The sequence below is a fragment of the Meriones unguiculatus genome, chromosome 20 (assembly GCF_030254825.1).
Source record: "Meriones unguiculatus strain TT.TT164.6M chromosome 20, Bangor_MerUng_6.1, whole genome shotgun sequence".
Lineage (NCBI taxonomy): Eukaryota > Metazoa > Chordata > Mammalia > Rodentia > Muridae > Meriones > Meriones unguiculatus.
In genome coordinates, this window is record NC_083367.1 from 67,852,602 (window position 1) to 67,871,679 (window position 19,078).

At 44.4% G+C, this 19,078-nt stretch overlaps 1 protein-coding gene across 2 annotated transcripts; it reads left to right on the forward strand.

Annotated features, from left to right (window-relative positions):
• Nucleotides 1-4,369: 4,369 nt before the first annotated feature.
• Fbxo5 (F-box protein 5) lies at nucleotides 4,370-11,716 on the forward strand. 2 transcript variants are annotated; one of them, XM_021661953.2, is made up of 5 exons: nucleotides 4,370-5,026; nucleotides 7,976-8,639; nucleotides 9,178-9,268; nucleotides 10,369-10,548; nucleotides 10,912-11,716. In XM_021661953.2, the coding sequence occupies exons 1-5, from the start codon at nucleotides 4,696-4,698 to the stop codon at nucleotides 11,161-11,163; spliced, it is 1,518 nt and encodes a 505-aa protein (XP_021517628.2). In that variant the 5' UTR covers nucleotides 4,370-4,695; the 3' UTR covers nucleotides 11,164-11,716. The 2 variants fall into 2 exon arrangements, with proteins under 2 accessions (XP_021517628.2, XP_060229406.1); XM_060373423.1 differs by having other exon boundaries at nucleotides 4,372-4,532.
• Nucleotides 11,717-19,078: the final 7,362 nt, after the last annotated feature.

The following is a 19,078-nucleotide window of genomic DNA, read 5'->3' on the forward strand; positions in this document are numbered from 1 at the left end:
ACAGTATTTAGCACATAAACAAGGTAAGATGAACAGCATACCTCTAATCTCATGAAAGATACTTTGTCTTTAAAAATGTTTATTAATCTGACTTTTATATGTGTAGGTGTTCTGATGCATGTATGTCTGTACTGTATGCCTGCAGTACCCATGGAGGCCGGAGTAGCGTGTCTGATCTGGGATTGTAGTTACAGACAGTTGTGAGTTTCCCAGAGAGTGCTAGAAATTGGACTCAGGTTCTCTGAAAAAGCAGCCATCTCTCCAGCCCCTTACTTCACAGTTTTTGGGGTTTTGTTTTATGTTTTTTTGTCTCCCTCCCATCCACCTCCAAAATTGTTTCTCTGTAACAGCCCTTGAACTTACTTTGTAGACCAGGCCTCCTGAGTGCTGGGATTAAAGGAGTGAATGCCCACCCTATTTTATGTTTTTATGAAGAGTTGGTATAGCTTTCAATAACTCATGTAACTCAAAACTGGTCATTCAACTCATTCACAGTCTCCCACATGTTGTTATTTCCACTTCAGCATTAATATTACAACTATAGTGTAACTACAATTACCTAATTTCTCCTTGATCCAAAAGACAGTTATTCGAAAGCTAAAGTGAGGAATATTAAAATGCTGGATTTCACTGGGCAGTGGTGGTGCACTCCTTGGAAGCGGAGTCAGGAAGAGCTCTGAGGCTACATAGTGAATTTCAGGACATCCAAGACTGCATAGGACTCAGTCTCGAACAATCAAGATGAGAACAAGGGAAAGCTCTCACCTTTAATCTGAGAAAGGTGTGAGACTTGTAAATTACAGGTCAAAAAAGAGCCTTAGATCAGATTTTACACTACATGTGCATCAGGATATCAGAGCTGTTTAGAAAGGAACTGTCCAAAGTTTATGTGTGTGACTGTTTCAACAATAAGTATTGTGCCAAGGGTCTGTGGGTGCAGCTCAGTGGCACCATGTATGCTTATTATGAGCATGTTTAAGGTCTTCAAAGGTCTTTTGCATACTTAGGACTGCAAAACTAATACATTTAAAAATAAGATAATGTGGAAGCCATTATCAGCCCATGCAGAGTAACTAGCAGATTTCCATCTGTGAACTCACTAAATGACCCCTAGTTGTTCAAATGCAATTTGGAACCCAATAAAAAGTTAACATAGATCAGCATAGTAACAGCATTAGAAGTCTAGTATAACCATACCATGTTAGGATGCTTGGAGTAATTCACACAACCATCTTATTAGCAGCCATGGACTTACTCCCACCTGCCTAAACCTAGAAACTGCTTACTCTGCAGATAGACCTCAAGGTCTCACTCAAAGGACACCTTACTCAAGACAGAATTAATAGCACCTTTTATCTGACCCCACAACATTTCCTGATATGCTGTGGTCTGAATGTGTCCTCCCAACTCAAGACCTGGAAACTTAAACCCAATACAATGGTGTAAGTCGGACCTACACCTGGAAGTGTTCAAAGTTTTATACATGGGCTAAATAAAAGATTCCAGGTGGAGCTTTTTGCCCTTACCCTGTAGTCCCCTCTCCATCCAGAAGCTGTGTTCAAGGTATCAAGCAGCTCTCACCCAAACTGTTGCCTTTTCCTTCACCTTCCTAAGTTCTAGAGCTCAGGGACATTTCTACTCTAGAAGTTGCCATGATACTGCTATAAGCAGTCAAAAAACCAAGATAATACCTAAGAAGCAATATGTACTGCAACATGGTAAAATTGATTTCTGTCCCATGTTTGTATGTTTATTCGAGAAATGAAAAATTAAGTTCAGAAGAGGCTGAAAATATATAAAGTCAAAAACTAATAATGGCCTAACTGGATAATTTTTTCAACTTTATGCTAAGACAGTCTCAAGATTCTGGGCAGTGGTGAGTCTCTGCACCCCTCTACTTCATGATTATTTTATTCATAAATGACTCACGGAGAATCTTCTATTTATGAATGCAGACCACAGACAGTAAGCTCAGGGCAGGCTGCATGTCTCCGTCATCCATATACTTATATGTCTTGTATAGACTAAGTCTGCAGAAAGAGTTGGAAGGGGTGAAGGTGATTCTGCACTTCATGTTTCACCTAAGAGGAGAAAAACAAAAACTCGACAGGAATTGGGAGGAGAAGACTGGCATCTGGTGAATGAAGAATATCTGTTTCTGTGTAACTGAGAAGAAACTAACAAACCCACAAACCTGTTAAAGCTTCACTCCAATAATGTTTCATCACAACTAAGCTCGAATACCATGTCAAGTTAGTGATTATTTTTGTTTGCTTCTTTTTGTTTTGTTTTTTGAGATAGGGCCTCTCTGTACCCATGGCTGCCTTGCTTTGTAGACCAGGCTGGCCTCAAACTCACCGAGATCCGCCTGCCTCTGCCTTCTGAGTGCTGGGACTAAAGACTTAGCTGGCCAAGTCAGTGATTAACCTGTCAAACTGAAAAGGACAGTGACAAATTACTGTAGCATATAACAAAACATGCTTGTCTCCTCATAGAATTTTGAGTTTTTCCAACAACCTATCAGCCATTTTCTTCAGGAAGGGGAAAAATGCTGAAGACTACTTTCAAGCTATAGTGAAGAACCAAAGGTTACATTCCAGGGGCTCTATCACTAAGAATGCCTTCCCTTCTCAAAATTCCAATCCTCCCTTTATGCAAATAAGAGGTGATAAGGAGTCTCCAAGGTCAAGCAGAGTAGAAACAGGAACGTGTACTATCCACAACCGAGATTCCAGCAAATACTATTACCCAGCGTAACTGAGGGACGTGCCTGAAGGTGAAAGGAACCTGGTTCTTCCCAGCCCTGGGGTGATTAAAAAATTAAGCACTCTCTTGATTAACCCTGAAACCACGGTGAAGCCTGACTTAGACTTCTGAGCACAATCATTATTAAGTGAAAATAATGCTAAGACTTTAAGAATGGCAAGCTAATATTAAGCCTTTTCTTGTCAGTCCTCAGCAGTGTGATAGGTCTCCACTGCCTCTAAAACAGAAATCCATTATTTACACACAATATTCCAATGGTCTGTACCTAGTGTCATTTCACACTTCTCTATCAGAGAGTATATTTCACACAGCGATCTCTCTGTTACAGCATTTTTTAATTTTTTTTTTTTTTCAAGACAGGGCTTCTTTGTGTAGCCCTGGTTTCCCTGGATGTAGCTTTTCTGCCTCCTGAGTGCTGTGATAAAAGGTTCAGTGACTCCACAGCTAGACAGCATTTTGATATTCAGCAAAGTCCACTATCCCTATGCAGCATCATCAGAATTTACAACTTCATATGAAAATCTGCAGATACCACAAGGCCACTTTTCTCACCGCCTTGCTGGATGAGCTCAAGCATATTTTATTCAGTTTTTTGCAAGGCCAATACAATGTCCAGTTGATGGTTCAAAATCTCAATCAACTTGACCATTCTTAATCCACGTCTCTAATAACAGTTCTTTAAGACAGTTAAGTATCTTCTCTTATTTTGATTGCCAAAATAGTTCTCATTAGCCCATAAACTCACAGAAAGACAGGACTTGTGTCTTTCAGACATTTTTACTTAGAGGCTTATGTCTCGGGTACAAAACAGAAAAAGCTGCCAAATTTTTGATAAGCAACAACAACCATCACTATCTTCAAGCAACATTTCAAAAGTGGAAACGCCAGAAAACTCGGAATAAACGAAAGGAATTTAGATAAAGACTAGATCCACCCCGCACTCCACACCAGTCTTGGCCCCCCTTACACCGCCGCTGTCTTTAGCTGCACGGAGCACTAACTGAAAGTCAAGCACTCTTGCAGAGAAGGGAAGATGGCAACTGGAGGGGCTCAGCATGTCTTGGAACGGGCGTCCCCTAGCTTTCCAGCGCGGTATTCTGAAATTGAGTCCAGCATAAGGTCACCGCTTGGAAACTAGCACAAAGTGTCCAAAGCCCGGCTTCATTACTGCCGCACTACAGCTTGCCATCAGACTCAACACTTCCTCCTAGCCAGGGTCCTTCAGTTTGGCGGGAGGGAGGCCGGGGGACGGGTCGGCTCTCTCAGGCGCTCGGTTAAGACCACAGAAAAGCGAAAATGCAAATTACCATTCCTAAGAGTGCGCGCTGATGCGGACCAGCCCCTAGGCCGGGCCCTCTGCCTCGGGGAGGCGCGGAGCCGACAGACGCCGGCATCCCGCAGCGCGCCGTCCCGGGGGCAAAGGCGGTCCCTCGGCCGCCACCTGTCCCGCCCGCCCCGCCCGGAGGGACCCGCCAGGCCTCCAGCGCGCACGCGCCAACCCGCCAACTCCGCCGCCGCCGCCGCGCAGCGCGCAAGCGCGGGGCTGCGGGCAGGGGGCGGAGCCAATTTAGGAGGGAGAGTAGAGCGCGCCTAAATCCTAGAGAGGCGGGTCCGAGCCAGGGGAAGGGCCTGACTGCCGGGAGGTCTGGACTTCGCGTGGCGGGCTTGCCCCTCGCCAAATCGCACTTAGCGTGATGGACGAAGACCCGGACCCCGTCTGGGTCCATCACAGACCTTCAGGCAGAAGTCGGAGCTGTCCCCAGGCCGTGAGGACTCCCGGGAGGCCGGTCGGCGGGATGCTGTGGGGGAGGGTAGCGTGGCGGGTGTGCGCAGGCGCCCCGCCTCCTCTGCTGGCCACGCCCACGGAGGGGCCGTGCCTGCGCGCTCAGCCTCTTCGCGGGGGCGGGGCTCGGGCCGGGGGGCGGGGCCATGCCGCCACGGCCGGCTCCGCCCCCGCAGCCTCCTATTGGGCGAACGGGGGCGTCCTCTCAAGCCGCCCGCCTATTGGCGCGCGCGTGCGGACGCCGCGCCCCATTGGCCCGCTCTGATTTGGGCACCAAATTCAAAGATTTTAAAAGTACCAGCTGGCGCCTTTTAAGAGCTCCAGCTCGGCGCCGCGGCCGGTCGCCTGTCTCCGGTGGTCGCCGCCACCTCGCCCGCCTGCCGCCCGCCGTCCCCGGCATGAGCCGGCGCGCGCGCAGCGGTCTGCCCCGGCCGTGCTCCGCTCCCCGCGGCCTCGGCGCACGGACCCCCGTGGACGGTGAGTGTGGCGCGGGCGGGCGCTCGGGGACCCCCGCTCCGGCCGCAGCCCCCGAGGCGGGGAGCGTGCGCCCCGCGGGGTCGGGCCTGCCGGGCGGGGTCGGGGTCGCCGGGGGCGGGCGGGACGGCTCCCCGGGGCCCCGCGGCGGGGACGCGCAGGTGACGGGCTCCGGCCACCACCCAGCCCTGCCTGGGCGCCAAACGTCCCGTCCCCTCCCCCACGGGTGCGGGCCGTGACAGGGCTGCGGGGCCCGGTGTCCCCGGCGGCCTCCTCTCCACCCCTACCCCAGCACCTCACCCCCCTCTTCCAGCTTCTGGCCACCTCGCGTTCCGAACTCAGTTTCCCCAGGTCCGCTCGCCCGGCGACCCGGCCGCAGAGCGCGGGAGATTGCGCTCGCTCGCGCTTATCTCCCGCCCTCGTGCACCGCGCCCTCGGGGCACCTTCCAGCCCCGACCCCCTCAGCGCCTCCAGGGGCTTCTCTCCGGCTCCCGCCAAATGTAGAGACCACCCCCTCGGCCCACCGACCCGAGCGCAGATGAAAAAGGTCGATTTTTTTTGCCTCTTCTCAGTCTCAAGTCCGGGAGTGTGCAGGGGAGGGATTTTTTTTTAAATACACCAGAAAAAAAAAAAAAAAAAAACCCAGAACACGAATTTGTAGTGTTTAGGGCTTTATTTTTTTTCTCATCTATATTGAAAAATTAATGGTCACTTGTTCCACAGTTTGGATGAGAACGGAGTAAATTCAGTTGCAGTTTTTTTTATTATTTTTTATCTTCCTTGGCTTCTCAATGAAAGACAGATGCATCCATTATACCTTAGAAAATTTCGAACTGAAGGAAAAAAGCAATCCTATATATAATTTTGGTGATCTTCATCAGAAAGGAATTAGGTCTTGAGGGGAAGAAACTACTTGCTTAGGAGATTGTGTTTGCTGTAAAAAGTCGGAAATGTAATGGTTTTACGATGGGATTCTTTTGCTCAACTTTCCTCCTCAGGAAATTCTTGCTGCGTCCGAGTCCCCTCCCCCACTTGGTTTACAGCCTTGAAATATTTTTTAAATAAATTAATTACTGCATTTAAACATTTTTGAAAGTAGGCTTAAAGGTTTTCTCTTGAATTCTACTTTCAGTTAGTCACATTTCCTCACTCTCAAGCAAAGAAGTGATGGAGTTTGATCTTGGCCACATGGTTGGGGGTCTGAGACAGAAACTTAGTTAACATGTGGAAGAGCTAAAAAGACTAAACGCCAACTTTAATTACACTATTTAATATGGAATGTAAAGTCTATTGTATACCTTAAATGAAAGGTCACACTTGGCACACTTTAGCACTATCAAAGCTTTCCCCATCCTCTCGATTGGACTGAGGGAGGGTAATATGTGTGCTAAACATTGAGATATTTGAGTTTTATCTGTAGCTTCATTTTAAAGGAACCTCCCCGCAATCCTTATAGAATACGCTGATCAGGAAGATCAGAGATTTTTTTTCATTTGAACTTTGGCTTTTTAAATTTGTGCTCGTGTGGAATTTATCTTGATTTGCAGTGTAAGAGATGTAAGCAAGTGAGTTTGCCTTATTGTGAATAGCATAAGTTTGTTGGTTAGATCCTTCACTTAATGCAGTTTTGCTTTCTTCCCCATTTTGTGGATGGAAAAACTGAGGCTATGTGAATTCTCTTTCTGTCATTTTATCTCAATTTAGTAAATGGTGCTATTTATGTTAACTGCTGGAGCCTTAAACCGCAGAAGACTGTTATTGTGCTCAGCAGTACATGCCCCGTGTTTCTACTGCAGTCACACACCCTGGTTCCCATAGTGCTCTTCTGAACCCCGCTAACCATGATTCCCCGAAGTCTACCATTGCCGGTGACCCCTTTTCAAATTTTAGACCAAATTTCTTTGTTTGAAAAAACACAAAAGCCCAGCTCTAAAAGATCACCCCAATACCTAACTTACCCTATAATTTGTCATTAAGTGGGTATCAGATAAATGAAGTGGCAGAACTAGGCATGTGCCCACATTTGTTTGATTTGGTGGGTATGGAATTAGGTAATGTGTGATGAATTACCTGAACAGAATACAAAGTGATTCTTACTGTTTAGGAGCACTTACCTTTATCTTTACAAAGTTCTTGACCCAAGAACTTTATCTTCTGGTACTTTAATCAAGAAAAAAAAAAAAAAAAACAGAGAATCCCATAGTCTGGAAAAGGATTGTTTGTTTGTTTGTTTGTTTGTTTTTAATGTTTAAAAAAATGATGCCAACATGTGAAATGCAGTCCCAAGCCAATTGGAAAAGCTCATGAGAGCCAAAACTAGAGCATGTGAGCCAGAGGTAAGCATTGTAAATGATAGGCAAAGAACATTTCACCTGTGCTGGGTTTGATGCCAGAGCCCTTCACTACACACAGCATTCCTGCTCTTTTTTGCGAGTCCTCTGTCTCAAACAAATGAGGAAATGCACTACACCAGTCTCAGTTCAGGGCCACTGACCAAGGATTAATAAAGCTGACAGCCAGGGCTGAAGGTAAATGTGCGTTCCCTCCATCTTGCTGCCTGTGCCCGAACACCAGAACCCATGGAAGGGCAGACAAAACCAACTTCATAATTGTCCTGTGACGGCCTGTGCAGCATGACACATGCATGCCCATGCAAAGTGATAAAATGGAGCCGGGGACTTAGTTCAAAGGAAGCCTATGAAAGTGATAGCTAGGTGGGATGTGGCATCTCGGGACAAGTAGAAAGCCCCTAAAGAACCATGTCTTAGGGGTTTTAGTTAATAGCTGGAAATATTGTTGATTGGGACATGCACACTGTGCTAAGGAATGGTGTCCGTTTGTAGTGCTGGGTATGTGAGGGCTGTAAAGACCCTGGCTTTAGCTCCCAGCAAGCAGTAAGGAAACATTAGCACAAAAGTGATTTTTATTCTGTTTCTGATGTTCTTTTTATAGGTTGTAAAGAAGAAAGCCCTGTTCTTTCTGTTAAGATGAAGTGTTTAAATTGCAACCCTGATCTTTCTGAACTTGAAGTGGTGGAACCCGAGGACAGTAGGAGACAAGGTTCCTTCAGCCCTGCGCGTCTGGGGTCTTCCTGTAAGGATTGTGTTAGAAATCATGAAAGGCTATCTTTGATTGAGTCACCAATTGAGGGACATGATAACAAGGAAAATAAGCGTGTACAGAAAATACTCAACAGTCCAAATGAACTGGAAGAGCTAGAGGGCAGCAGACTGTACGAAGACAGCGGCTATTCATCATTCACACACCAAGGTGAGCATGAGGATGACATCCTTCTGGAGAATCTCAGAAACAGTCCCCAGCCTCGCCTGCTGCCATCACAAAGCCCAGACCAGTATCCCAACAAAAACTTGCTGCCCGTCCTGCACTTTGAAAGAGTGGTTTGCTCAACTCTGAAAAAGAATGGCAAGCGGAACCCTAAAGTGGATCGAGAAATGCTGAAGGAAGTTATCTCCAGTGGAAACTTCAGGCTACAAAATATAATTGGCAAGAAAATGGGGCTGGAACACCTCGACATCCTTACTGAGCTCTCCCGGAGGGGGTTTAAACACCTGCTAGCTAATATTCTGACGAAGCTCAGTGACATGGACCTAATAAAGTGAGTGTGAGAGCAGCACAGTGCACCTGTAGCATAGGACCTGCTGTGAGGCAGTGCAAAGTGGCCCTGCGGTGCAGGCTTGTGTTTGACTGGTCGCATTTGAAATGCATCTGTTCTGGTCACTTTGAAGTTCACAGTCTATTGCTAGTGGAAGGACAGATTCTCTACTGAATCATCTGGCTAGCTGAAACAGACAGGTGGTCGTTTTGGTTTCTGTAATCAGCACTGTGAGGTGTGCTGTGTCAGTTAATGTAACGGGTTTTTCAGAGTCCTTTACAAATAATCTAGTGTCCTTCTGTCAAATAACTGAGGTGGAGCTTTACACATTTTCTGGTATGAAATTGGTTAACTAGATAGATTACTCAAAGGAAAAAAAAGTGGGAGCTTTAAAAACTTAAAATTTTTGGATGTTTGGTAGTCTGGTTGAACACTAATAACTAGACTTTGTCAATCTGCTCAAACTGTTAGGTGGGTTAGCATAGCTTGTAACTGCCTGTTTTCCATTATACTTAGCATTTTTGTCCCCTTTGCTTTTTAGTTTGTCTAAAGTGAGCAGAATTTGGAAGAAGATACTAGAAAATGATAAAGGAGCATTCCAGCTATACAGCAAAGCCATACAAAAAGTCCTTGTAAGTCTTTTATGTGTTTCATTAAACGCATTTGCTCATTTTCGTTTAGAAGTAGAGACAAATGTTTGTGTCTTTAATGCATAAAGCACTCCAGCCTCCCAGGGGCTGGAGAGAGAACGAGAGGACAGTGGTGTGCAGGCCTTCTACAGAACTCATTAAGGAAACCAAGTTTAAGAGATTCTGCTTTGTCGACTTGGAAACACTGCATTGCGGACTGATTTAAAAATAAGGGTTGTAAAATTGGTGGCATGTGTTAACTTTGTCAGTTACAAGAAAAATAGTGAATTATCAGCATACTGAAGGTTCTTACTGTATAGAGGAGTGGTCTTTAGTCTTCCCAATGTTGTGACCTCAACCATGAAATTATCCCTTTTCCTACTTCATTGCTAATTTTGCTACAGTTATGGATTGTAATGTTAAAAAAAGGCTGTGAACTCCAGTGAAAGGGTTGTTTGACCCCCAGAGGGCTGAGAATTGGTATTTCTGACAATTTGGTCAGTACATGATTGAAAATTTAGGCCTTGGATTTATTGGTGATGGAAATGTCCTTTAAATGTGCCCCTAAGGTAGGATGGTGGCATGTGTCTCTAATCCTGGAATGTTGAAGGCTTGAAGTTTGAGGGCAGCCTGAGCTATATCTTGAAACTTCTTCTCAAGCTTAAATAGGTGGGTGTGGCAGCTTAATCCTTAGTCCCAGCACTCAGGAAGGCAGAGGCAGGCAGGTGGCTATGAGTTGAAGCCAGCCTCGTCTACAAAGTGAGTCCAAGACAGCCAGGGCTATACAGAGAAACCCTGTCTGAAAAAAACAAGCAAAAACCCTAAAATACATGCATGTTTGGTAACTGACTACTGCCATCTGCTGGTAGTGGGAAGAATTGCCTTGTGTTCTGTGGGCAGGACTTTGGTTCAAAGGCACCTTGAATTCCTCAGGCTTCTCAGTTTCTGGTCCACACTTTCAGTTTCAGTGAGTTCGCTTTGGAATGTTTCTGTGTATGACTGTCCAGAGGTTGCATTTCAACCTCTGTATGGGATGCTTTTACCACTGCAAATGTGATGAGTACAGAAAAGAATTTAACATCTCCTGTTAACCTTTCAATCAGGAAAGTAGTAAGTTGTCGCTACACACTTCAACCAGAGGATACGTTGTGGGCAGAACTGCGCTAACTTCTGTTCAAAAGGCATCAACCTGGGCACCTCCCAGAAAAGACGCTCAAGCCAAGCCCCCCAGTCAGCGAGGTCAGAAAGGCCCTGCCTACAGCCGGCACAGCGAGTTCATTGAGGTAACTGTCTGTTGGTAACTTATATATTAAGGGCACTCACTGTTGAAGGGAGCTACAGCAAGAGGGAGGGTTTCAGAATATGGTTTGGCACTGTGGTATCCAGTGTCTGCTAATTAATGCAGTCACATAATGAGGTTTGGCTTTATAGCAGGAAGCATTGAGGCAGTCATTACAGGTCACATGTGCTTCTTTGGTCTGGTCTCAAACTGTCCTGTTCTCCACTTTATAGTTGCTACTGTGTAAGAGCAGCTGAACTGATTTTTTATATACTAAAATGTTTATGTGGTGGAGGCGTGGCCGCTCTTCCTGGTGGTAACACATTAATTCAGTCCACTAAAACACATGTGGATTTTTTTCTTCTAGGTGGCAAAGACATTGAAAAACAATGAAAGCCTCAAAGCCTGTATTCGCTGTAATTTCCCTGCAAAATACGACCACTATTTAGAGCGAGCGATCTGCAAACGGGAAAGCTGTAAATTCGAATACTGTACGAAGTGTCTGTGTGATTACCATAACAACAAAGACTGTTTGAACGGCAAGCTTCTCAAAGCCAGCTGTAAAATGGGCCCTTTGCCCGGAAGTAAAAAGAGTAAAAAGAATTTACAAAGATTGTGACCTTTTAGTATATCAAGTGTAGAGCCTAAGGGCTGCTCTTTTTAAAAAAAAAAAGTTAAATTTTAACTTAAGAAAGTAAAAATAACTATGATGCCTTTTTGCCCCTTTGAATAGAGGACATACACCTCTTAAAATAATTACAGTATAATGTTTAGATAAATTAAAATTGTCCATACAAATACCAAGATTGACTTATTTTAAGGAAAAGAGAAACTGGATATCTATTTGTAATTAGGTGCTAAGATAAAATTGATTGGATTTTTTTCTTAAGGGAAGGCTGTGATTTTTATGGAATCTTGAAAAAAAGATAGAACTCACCGTGTTAGGATCTGAGATATGCTTTACCAAATACGTATTGTGCTCATATCAACTTGAGCCTGTCTGTCGGTTTTAAATGTTTGTCATTATCCGTGTGAGCTTTTTTTCATTGTGGAAACTATCCTTTGTAAAGTCCTGTTTACTGTATTTCTGAAGTCTCTTAATGTTTTTATACCTGTAAATATTTGTTTTTACGTGCCAAAGAAAATAAATAAACAAATTTTGTTACAAAAAAGTTGCTATAATCTTAGTGTGTGTGGTTTGTGTGAACACATTCATTATCCCTGGAAACAGGTGCCTTAGGGTGATGGAGATTGGTCATGTCCTAGGGGCCTTGACACGGTTTTCCCAGTAGTTTATCTAGGAATTCATATGAACGTGTAGTTAAGTAATTTTTAGATGATGTTCCGACTCCTTAAACCATTGGGACATTAGGTGTCACTTCACCAAGCAGTGAGTGGACAGTTACTTGATTTTTCTAATTTTCATTTGTTTGCCCATAAGAGCTCTAGATAACCTGTAGTGCTGGTTTAGTGGTCTTGTCTTGACTTATGCTTATGAGAATGTATCCCTAAAGAATAACTTGATTACACCTTAGTGAGTAGGTTACTTAATTTCAGGATATTCCTTGGTTTTTCAAGATAGGCTTTCTCTATGTAGCCTTGGCTATCCTGGAACTCAGATCTCCCTGCCTCTGCCTCCCAAGTGCTGAGATAAGGCCTGCTCCATCCCACTACCGCCCAGTTCTTAGCCTTACAGAACATGGCCACCATGGTGACAAGGGCTGGGCTGTCCCCATCAATAAGAATATGCCCTGCAGGCTTGCCTACAGCCCAATCTTAGTCATTTTCTTGACTGGGGTTCCCCCCTCAGATGATTCTAGTTTACATCAAGTTGACAAAATTAACCAGCAAAGAGGGACCTTTTATCTGATTTGTTGAGTGAGTTTCATGGATTTCTGGGTTGTTGCTGTTTGTTTCTTAGATCAGAATCTTTTCGACACAAGTCTTGATTTGCCATTTTGATCCTTTTTTAGTTTATTGGTCAGTTTTAAAACTCAGCTGAAATCATTTGCTCCATATTTAAACCTTTTTGATAGCTCTTCCTGAGCTTTGTAAGTCATTCTGCCTCCTGTTTCTTCTGCTTGGCATATATATTGTGATGGAGACCTTGTGTAGTTTGTGTCTGGGGTCGGTGGAGGTTGTCTCTTATTAGCAGCCTTCTCAGAGGTTACTATTAGTACCTCAAAAGAAATCAAGTAGCCTTTAATCCCAACACTCAGGAAGGCAGAGGCAGGTGGATCACTGGGAGTTGGAGGCCGTCATGGTCTACAGAATGAGTCTAGGACAGGCAAGGCTACACAGAGAAACCCTGTCTTGAAAAACAAAATAATAAAAAAGGAAGCAGCAAACAAGTCCCGAGGTGGTGACAGCACCCCTTTTCCCTTAGGCACACATGCTCAGCCAAGGGTACACACGCTGTATGGCTTTCCCACTCCCCATAAATGCCTTTTCTGGTTTTCTAAGCTTAACTCCCCTGTAGCTTTCTTGGTTTCTAAATACACTTTTCTCCCCTTGGGATAGTGTCTCCCCTTTGTTACCAAACTTTTACGCGGTACGTTTAGTCTTTGAAGAAAATGTCAGTTTGTCTACGTGGCTGTGCTGCTCAGTTTTGGTGGTGGTGTGTGTGTGTGTTTAAATTCACACACGTTAAGATCACCTGGGAAGAGGCAAACCCTCAGCTGAGAAAATGCCTCTGCAAGACGTCAGTAGACAAAGCTGTGAAGCATTTTCTTGATTAATGATTGATGTGGGAAGACCCTGCCCACAGTCCCTGGTGCCACCCTATGGGGTGTATGGGAAAGCATGCTGAGCAAGACACAGCAAACCAGTACTTCCTGCTCCGCAGTCTCTGCTTCGATTCCTGCAGGCAACTCTCGCCTTCTGTCTTGCCCTGACTTCCCTTCGTGATGGACTGCAACTGTAAACTGTAAGCTGAAACAAACCCTCTCCTCCCCAAATCACTTCTGGTTTGTAGTGTTTTATCACAGACTGGAAAGTAACTTTTTAAGGACTTATCAAGATAATTCCCAAACTGGCACTCCTTTCTCAAGAAACGTATGGGAGCTTCATTTATTTTGAATTCTTGTCAACAATACAGTCTAGTTTTTGCCACTGTGCTGGCCAGGCAGTAGTAGCACCTTCCTATAGCTCTCATTTATATCCTAATGATAGATGCTGAGCATCTGTTCCTGTTACTTGGCTTCGTACATTTTCTTTGGTGAAGTGTGACTTTAAATGGTTTGTCTGTGTTGTTTTGCTTTCTTACTGATGTTTAAGATCACTCTGATGTTCAGAGTGCTAGGGTACCAGTGACTAACATAAATTACCTTGATTTTCTAGTGTTAAAACAGCCTCCCATTCCTCGGTTTAACTCCATATGGTCATTGTATTTATTCTTTATATTATTGGATTATACATGTGTACATGAGTGTGTGTGTGTGTGTGTGTGTGTTAAGAAGTCCTGGATTTGTGCGCATAAGAAATATTGGTCTGGGGATTGGAGAGATGGCTCAGTGGTTAAGAACACCGTCTGCTCTTCCAGAAGACCTGGGTTCAATTCCCAGCAACCAAATGGTGGCTCACAACTATCTGTACCAGAATGTGATGCCCTCTTCTGGCCTGCAGGTGTCCATGTAGATAGGCCATTCATATACAATAAATAAATAGATGAATCTTTTTTAAAAAAGGAATATTGGTCTGTACCTTTTTACGGTGTCTGAGCTACACTGCCCCTGCTCCCTTTTCAGTGTTCCTGAACATTTGTGTAGAACTGGAATGCTCTCTCCCTTTGTTATCTAGAAATCAGCAAGAGAGCAGCCTGGAACCGGAGTTTCCATGTGTGTTTTTAAATAGACACAGGCTCTTCAGGTTTTCCATTTTTATCGTTCCCCTTCATTCTGCCAGAGCGTGAGGTGAATGAGTAGTCTGAGTCGCTCAGATAACTTCAGCCGCAGGGGCAGCTTCAAGCTCAGGGCTGCCTACTTCAAATAGTCAAAGGCTGTCTTCACCACCTCCCCGCACCAAAGCCCAGATTCAGAGTGCTGGGGTACCAGAAGATGAGTGTTTCCAGGGTTCTGCTTGAGAAGCTTGCCTTGCCTTTTCACACAACTCGAGGGCCTGCTGTAAACATTAAATATCTCATAGACTGGTCGCTTCTCTGCTGAAGCAGCCTAGAGTCCTGCCCTGACTGTAAGGCATTGTTCCTTTTCTTCAAATTCTACTTCAACGGCTTGAATAGCTCACCACGAGGTGGCGCTCATTCAACACGTCCTCTTGAGTGTTCCTTCCTGTATAAAAAAGATGGAGTAGTAGATTGCTTTTCTACCCCATTTATGTCGTCATTAGAAAGCCAAGTACATACACACTGTTATGTTAGGATAGTTGTATTTTTAAAGCTCTTAACTTTTGGTCTTAGACATGCAGACTAAGTCTTCCTTCTGTTCAGGATTTGCACGCATTGCTTCCTTACACAGTATTGACGTGTGCTAACCAGTGTGGGAGAGCTTGTAGTTGAAGGAGGTTTGAAACAGCCCATTCAAGTCCAAAGTGAGATGCTTAGGAATGTACCACACACACCAGATATTGGAGACTTTGTAAAAAGCAAATATAATCAGATGGAGAATTTTCATTCTCGCTACGGATTGAAATAATACTATATTAAATTTACTGGGTTATTAAAACACCGTGAAGTTCACCCAGGTAAATCACACAAAAAGCCACAGATACTCAAGATACAGACACACAAGCAATAGCTGTGCCATCCTTATCATCTGGAAAGACCCAGTTGGGAAGAGACAAGGGACCTTTAGCCTAAGAGATTGGTTAAAGGTGATAGTTTCTTACCATTCCAAGGAATAGCAACAGTCTGAGAGCCCGCTGACCTATGCGAAATGGCCGTGTTGGCATGGCTGTGACTGAAGATCTGGGGAAGAGGAGTGTACGGCCCTTCCCACTCTTTCTCAGCTGTTGGAGCACAAAAATGTATTCCTGTAGGGGACTTCACGCAAAACCCGTTCTATTGCCAGGTTGCCGTGGCAGCCATCTTACATTTGACCACCGTGGTTGTTAGACTACCTTGGTGAGAGGAGGTGATGTGGCCTTCCACACAAGTTCTTACTGTGGAGCTGACAGGAGTGCAGAAGGCCAGCAAGGCCATTGGGGGCATCATCCCAGGAACTCATTAGCCTTGAGAACTCCAGAGGGATATTGACAGAAAGAGCACATTTCTTTCTTTCTTTTTCTTTTCTTTTTCTTTTTCTCTTTTCTTTCTTTCCTTCTTCCTCCTCCTCCTCTCCTCCTCCTCCTCCTCCTCTTCTTGTTTGAGGCAGGGTTTCTCTGGGTAGTCCTTGGCTGTTGTAGACTCACTTTGTAGACCAGGCTGGCCTCGAACTCACAGAGACCCACCTGCCTGTGCCTCCCTGAATGCTGGGATTACAGGAGTGTGCCACTTTACCTGGTAGCACATTTCTTTTTTTTTAATTAAATTTTTATTTTTTTATATTAATTACAGTTTATTCACTTTGTATCCCAGCTGTAGCCCCCTCCCTCATTTCCTCCCAATCCCACCCTCCGTCCCTCATCTCCTCCCATGCCCCTCTCCAAGTACACTGATAGGGGAGGTCCTCCTCCCCTTCCTTCTGACCCTAGCTTATCAGGTCTCATCAGGACTGGCTGCATTGTCCTCCTCTGTGGTCTGGCAAGGTTGCTCCCCCCTCGGGGGGCGGTGGTCAAAGAGCCAGCCACTGAGTTCATGTCATAGACAGTCCCTGTTCCCTTCTAGGGTATATCCACAAATGGTCCTTGGTTGGAGTGTCAGTCTCAGAAAAGACCCCTGGGCCCAGATATTTTGGTTTTTTTGTTCTCCTTGTGGAACTCCTGTCCTCTCCAGGTCTTACTGTCTCCCCCTTCTTTCATATGATTCCCTGCACTCTGCCCGAAGTTTGGTGATGAGTCTCAGCATTGCTTTGATACACTGCTGGAAATAGTCTTTCAGAGGCCCTCTGTGGTAGGCTCCTGTTTCCTGTTTTCTCCTTCTTCCAATGTCCATCCCGTTTGTCTTTCTGGGTGAGGATTGATCATCTTACCCAGGGTCCTCCTTCTTGCTTAGCTTCTTTAGGTGTACAGATTTTAGTATGATTATCCTATGTTATATGTCTAGTATCCACTTATAAATGAATATATACCATGTGTGTCTTTCTGCTTCTGGGATACCTCACTCAGGATGATCTTTTCTAGATCCCACCATTTACCTGTAAATTTCACGATTTCCTTGTTTTTAATTGCACATTTCTTTTTTTTAACCATCCATTCCTAAAATGTGGTATGCTATAGATCCATGGTCTTGCATACTGACAAGAACTGTTTTACTTAGGATTCTTTTTAGTAACATTTTAACCTCTGCTGTTCCTTGCTCAAAATGTTACCTTGTTTCCTTTCCCTTTGGCGCTTGAACTTGAGGGATCTGGGTTGTATGAGGTGTTTTGAAACATACTTTATATTCTTAAGTGTGGTCTTTAGAGTTTTCTGTCTTTTTTCCTAAGTATTTAAACTTCTGAACAGCTGAAGAGTGTGGGTTAACTCGCGGTTTTCTTCCTCTGTTGTATCTAAGGGTCTCTTTTTTGTCCTGTCCACCAGAGGGCAGAACCAACCCACCTAATTCTCAGCTTGCAGGGCTCTTCAGTTTTTCAGGTGAATGTTTGGGGGGGGGGGGCTTCTTTCAAATGGTTGGGATCTCATTGTTCTGAGGAATAGCCGTTGAGGTACCCAAAACTAAGTTCTGCCAGTTATCATTGACGACTTCGAGGGTCTCTTTTTGTGTTGTTTTGTTTTTTTTTCTCTGAGCAACAATGTTTTGGACAGCAGCAGCCTCGGCATTGGGCAGCTGCAAGGATTAAATAAGTACAGACACATGTCAAGCTCTTGAAGTTAAGCCTGACATGTGGTACTCTCTACGCAAGAGCAAGTCCTTATGGAGTTTATGAAAATGAGTTCTCTATTACCTACGGCCTACCTGGAGAACAGCAACCAGTGAAAAGATACTAAATAAAGCTAAGTTTTGGGGCTCAGGTATGTGTATGAACCTCTACTTTTATATATAATTTCAATCCACTTTACCCTCTACCTATATAGGTAAACTCTTATTTCCTTTGTTGATTGATTTAGCTCAAGAGTTAGAACAATGGCCAGCACATTGAAGGCTCTCAGGAAATAACTGCTCAGTAAATAAAAGGTTACTAACTCATTGATACAGTTTTGATTTCAATGAGTCCTGTAGCTACACAGGTTTCCATAACAGCATTGGGAGAAGGTGGGATGTTTAATAGGAGGGGCTTAGTGAGAGGGAGGGAGGGAGGTCACTGGAATCATGTCTCTGAAGGGGATATTGGGACTTTCTTTTTGCTTCTGAGCTGCTGGAGGAAGCATGTGCTCTGGATATTCTCCACTGAGACCAGAGCGACAGGGTTGAGTGGCCATGGAATGAAACCTCTACAGCAGTAAACCCAAATAAGCGCGCCTTCTTTCAGATGCATTATCCTGGGTATTTCCCATAGTGATGGAGACCTGGCAAACATATCTACACATATGCATAGGAACATAGGATGTTGGTGACACTCTCCTGGGTCACACAAAAAAGGAGAGTTTATTGTGCCTTAAACCAAAAGGTTTAACCCTAAACCCCATCATTTTCTGTCCTTGGGGCTTTGTTATCTTGAAGACAGACTTAGAAGCTTAATGAAAATGAACATCTGGTTGAGTCTTCTAACTGAACCACCTGACCGAGTCTTTATACTGTTTTGGAAGAAGGAGGTGATGAACTCCTTGAGGTAATAACTTTCTGAGGTTTATTTCTACCAGTGATGGGACAGATGAAAAACTTTAACATCAAGCATTAGAATGCTCATCTAATTAATATTCCTAACTCATATTTTCATAAAAACATTTTCCAAACTGTCTTCCACTACCAAATGGCTTCAGTGAAACACAAGGAAAAATAAACATATTAAAAAACTGCTTGAAAGCTGGACAAGGCAGTATGCGTCCATAATTTCAGCGCCCAGGAAGCCGAGGCAGTAAAGTTATAAGTCAGAAGTCAGCCTGGAATACACAATACAGTTAAAGCTAGCCTTGCCTGCATAGAGAGACATCTCCTGAAGGAGAAGGAGGAGAGAAAAATAAAATAAAATTAACGTTTTGAAAGGGCAGAATGGCTGGCTCACAGCCTATGCTCCGTTTGTGCTTACTGAATGCCCATGAGTTAGAGAATGAGACTGGTAACTATGGCTAAAAGATTCAGTGCCTTGGTACAGTATCTTGTCTGTTGGCCAAGAAGATCAGTGTCCCCTGGGAACTTGCTAGGAATACAGTCTCATTCCGGACCTGAAGAATGGTGATAGGGGCATCTTAACACAATCCCTGCATAGCCCCACTCAGCTAATACAGTCAAATGCAGCTTACAGTGGTGTAGGGCTGATCCCCTTTGACTAAGAAAGGACCATCTTAGCGTGTTTCAAACAGCACTGTGTGGGAAGTAAACT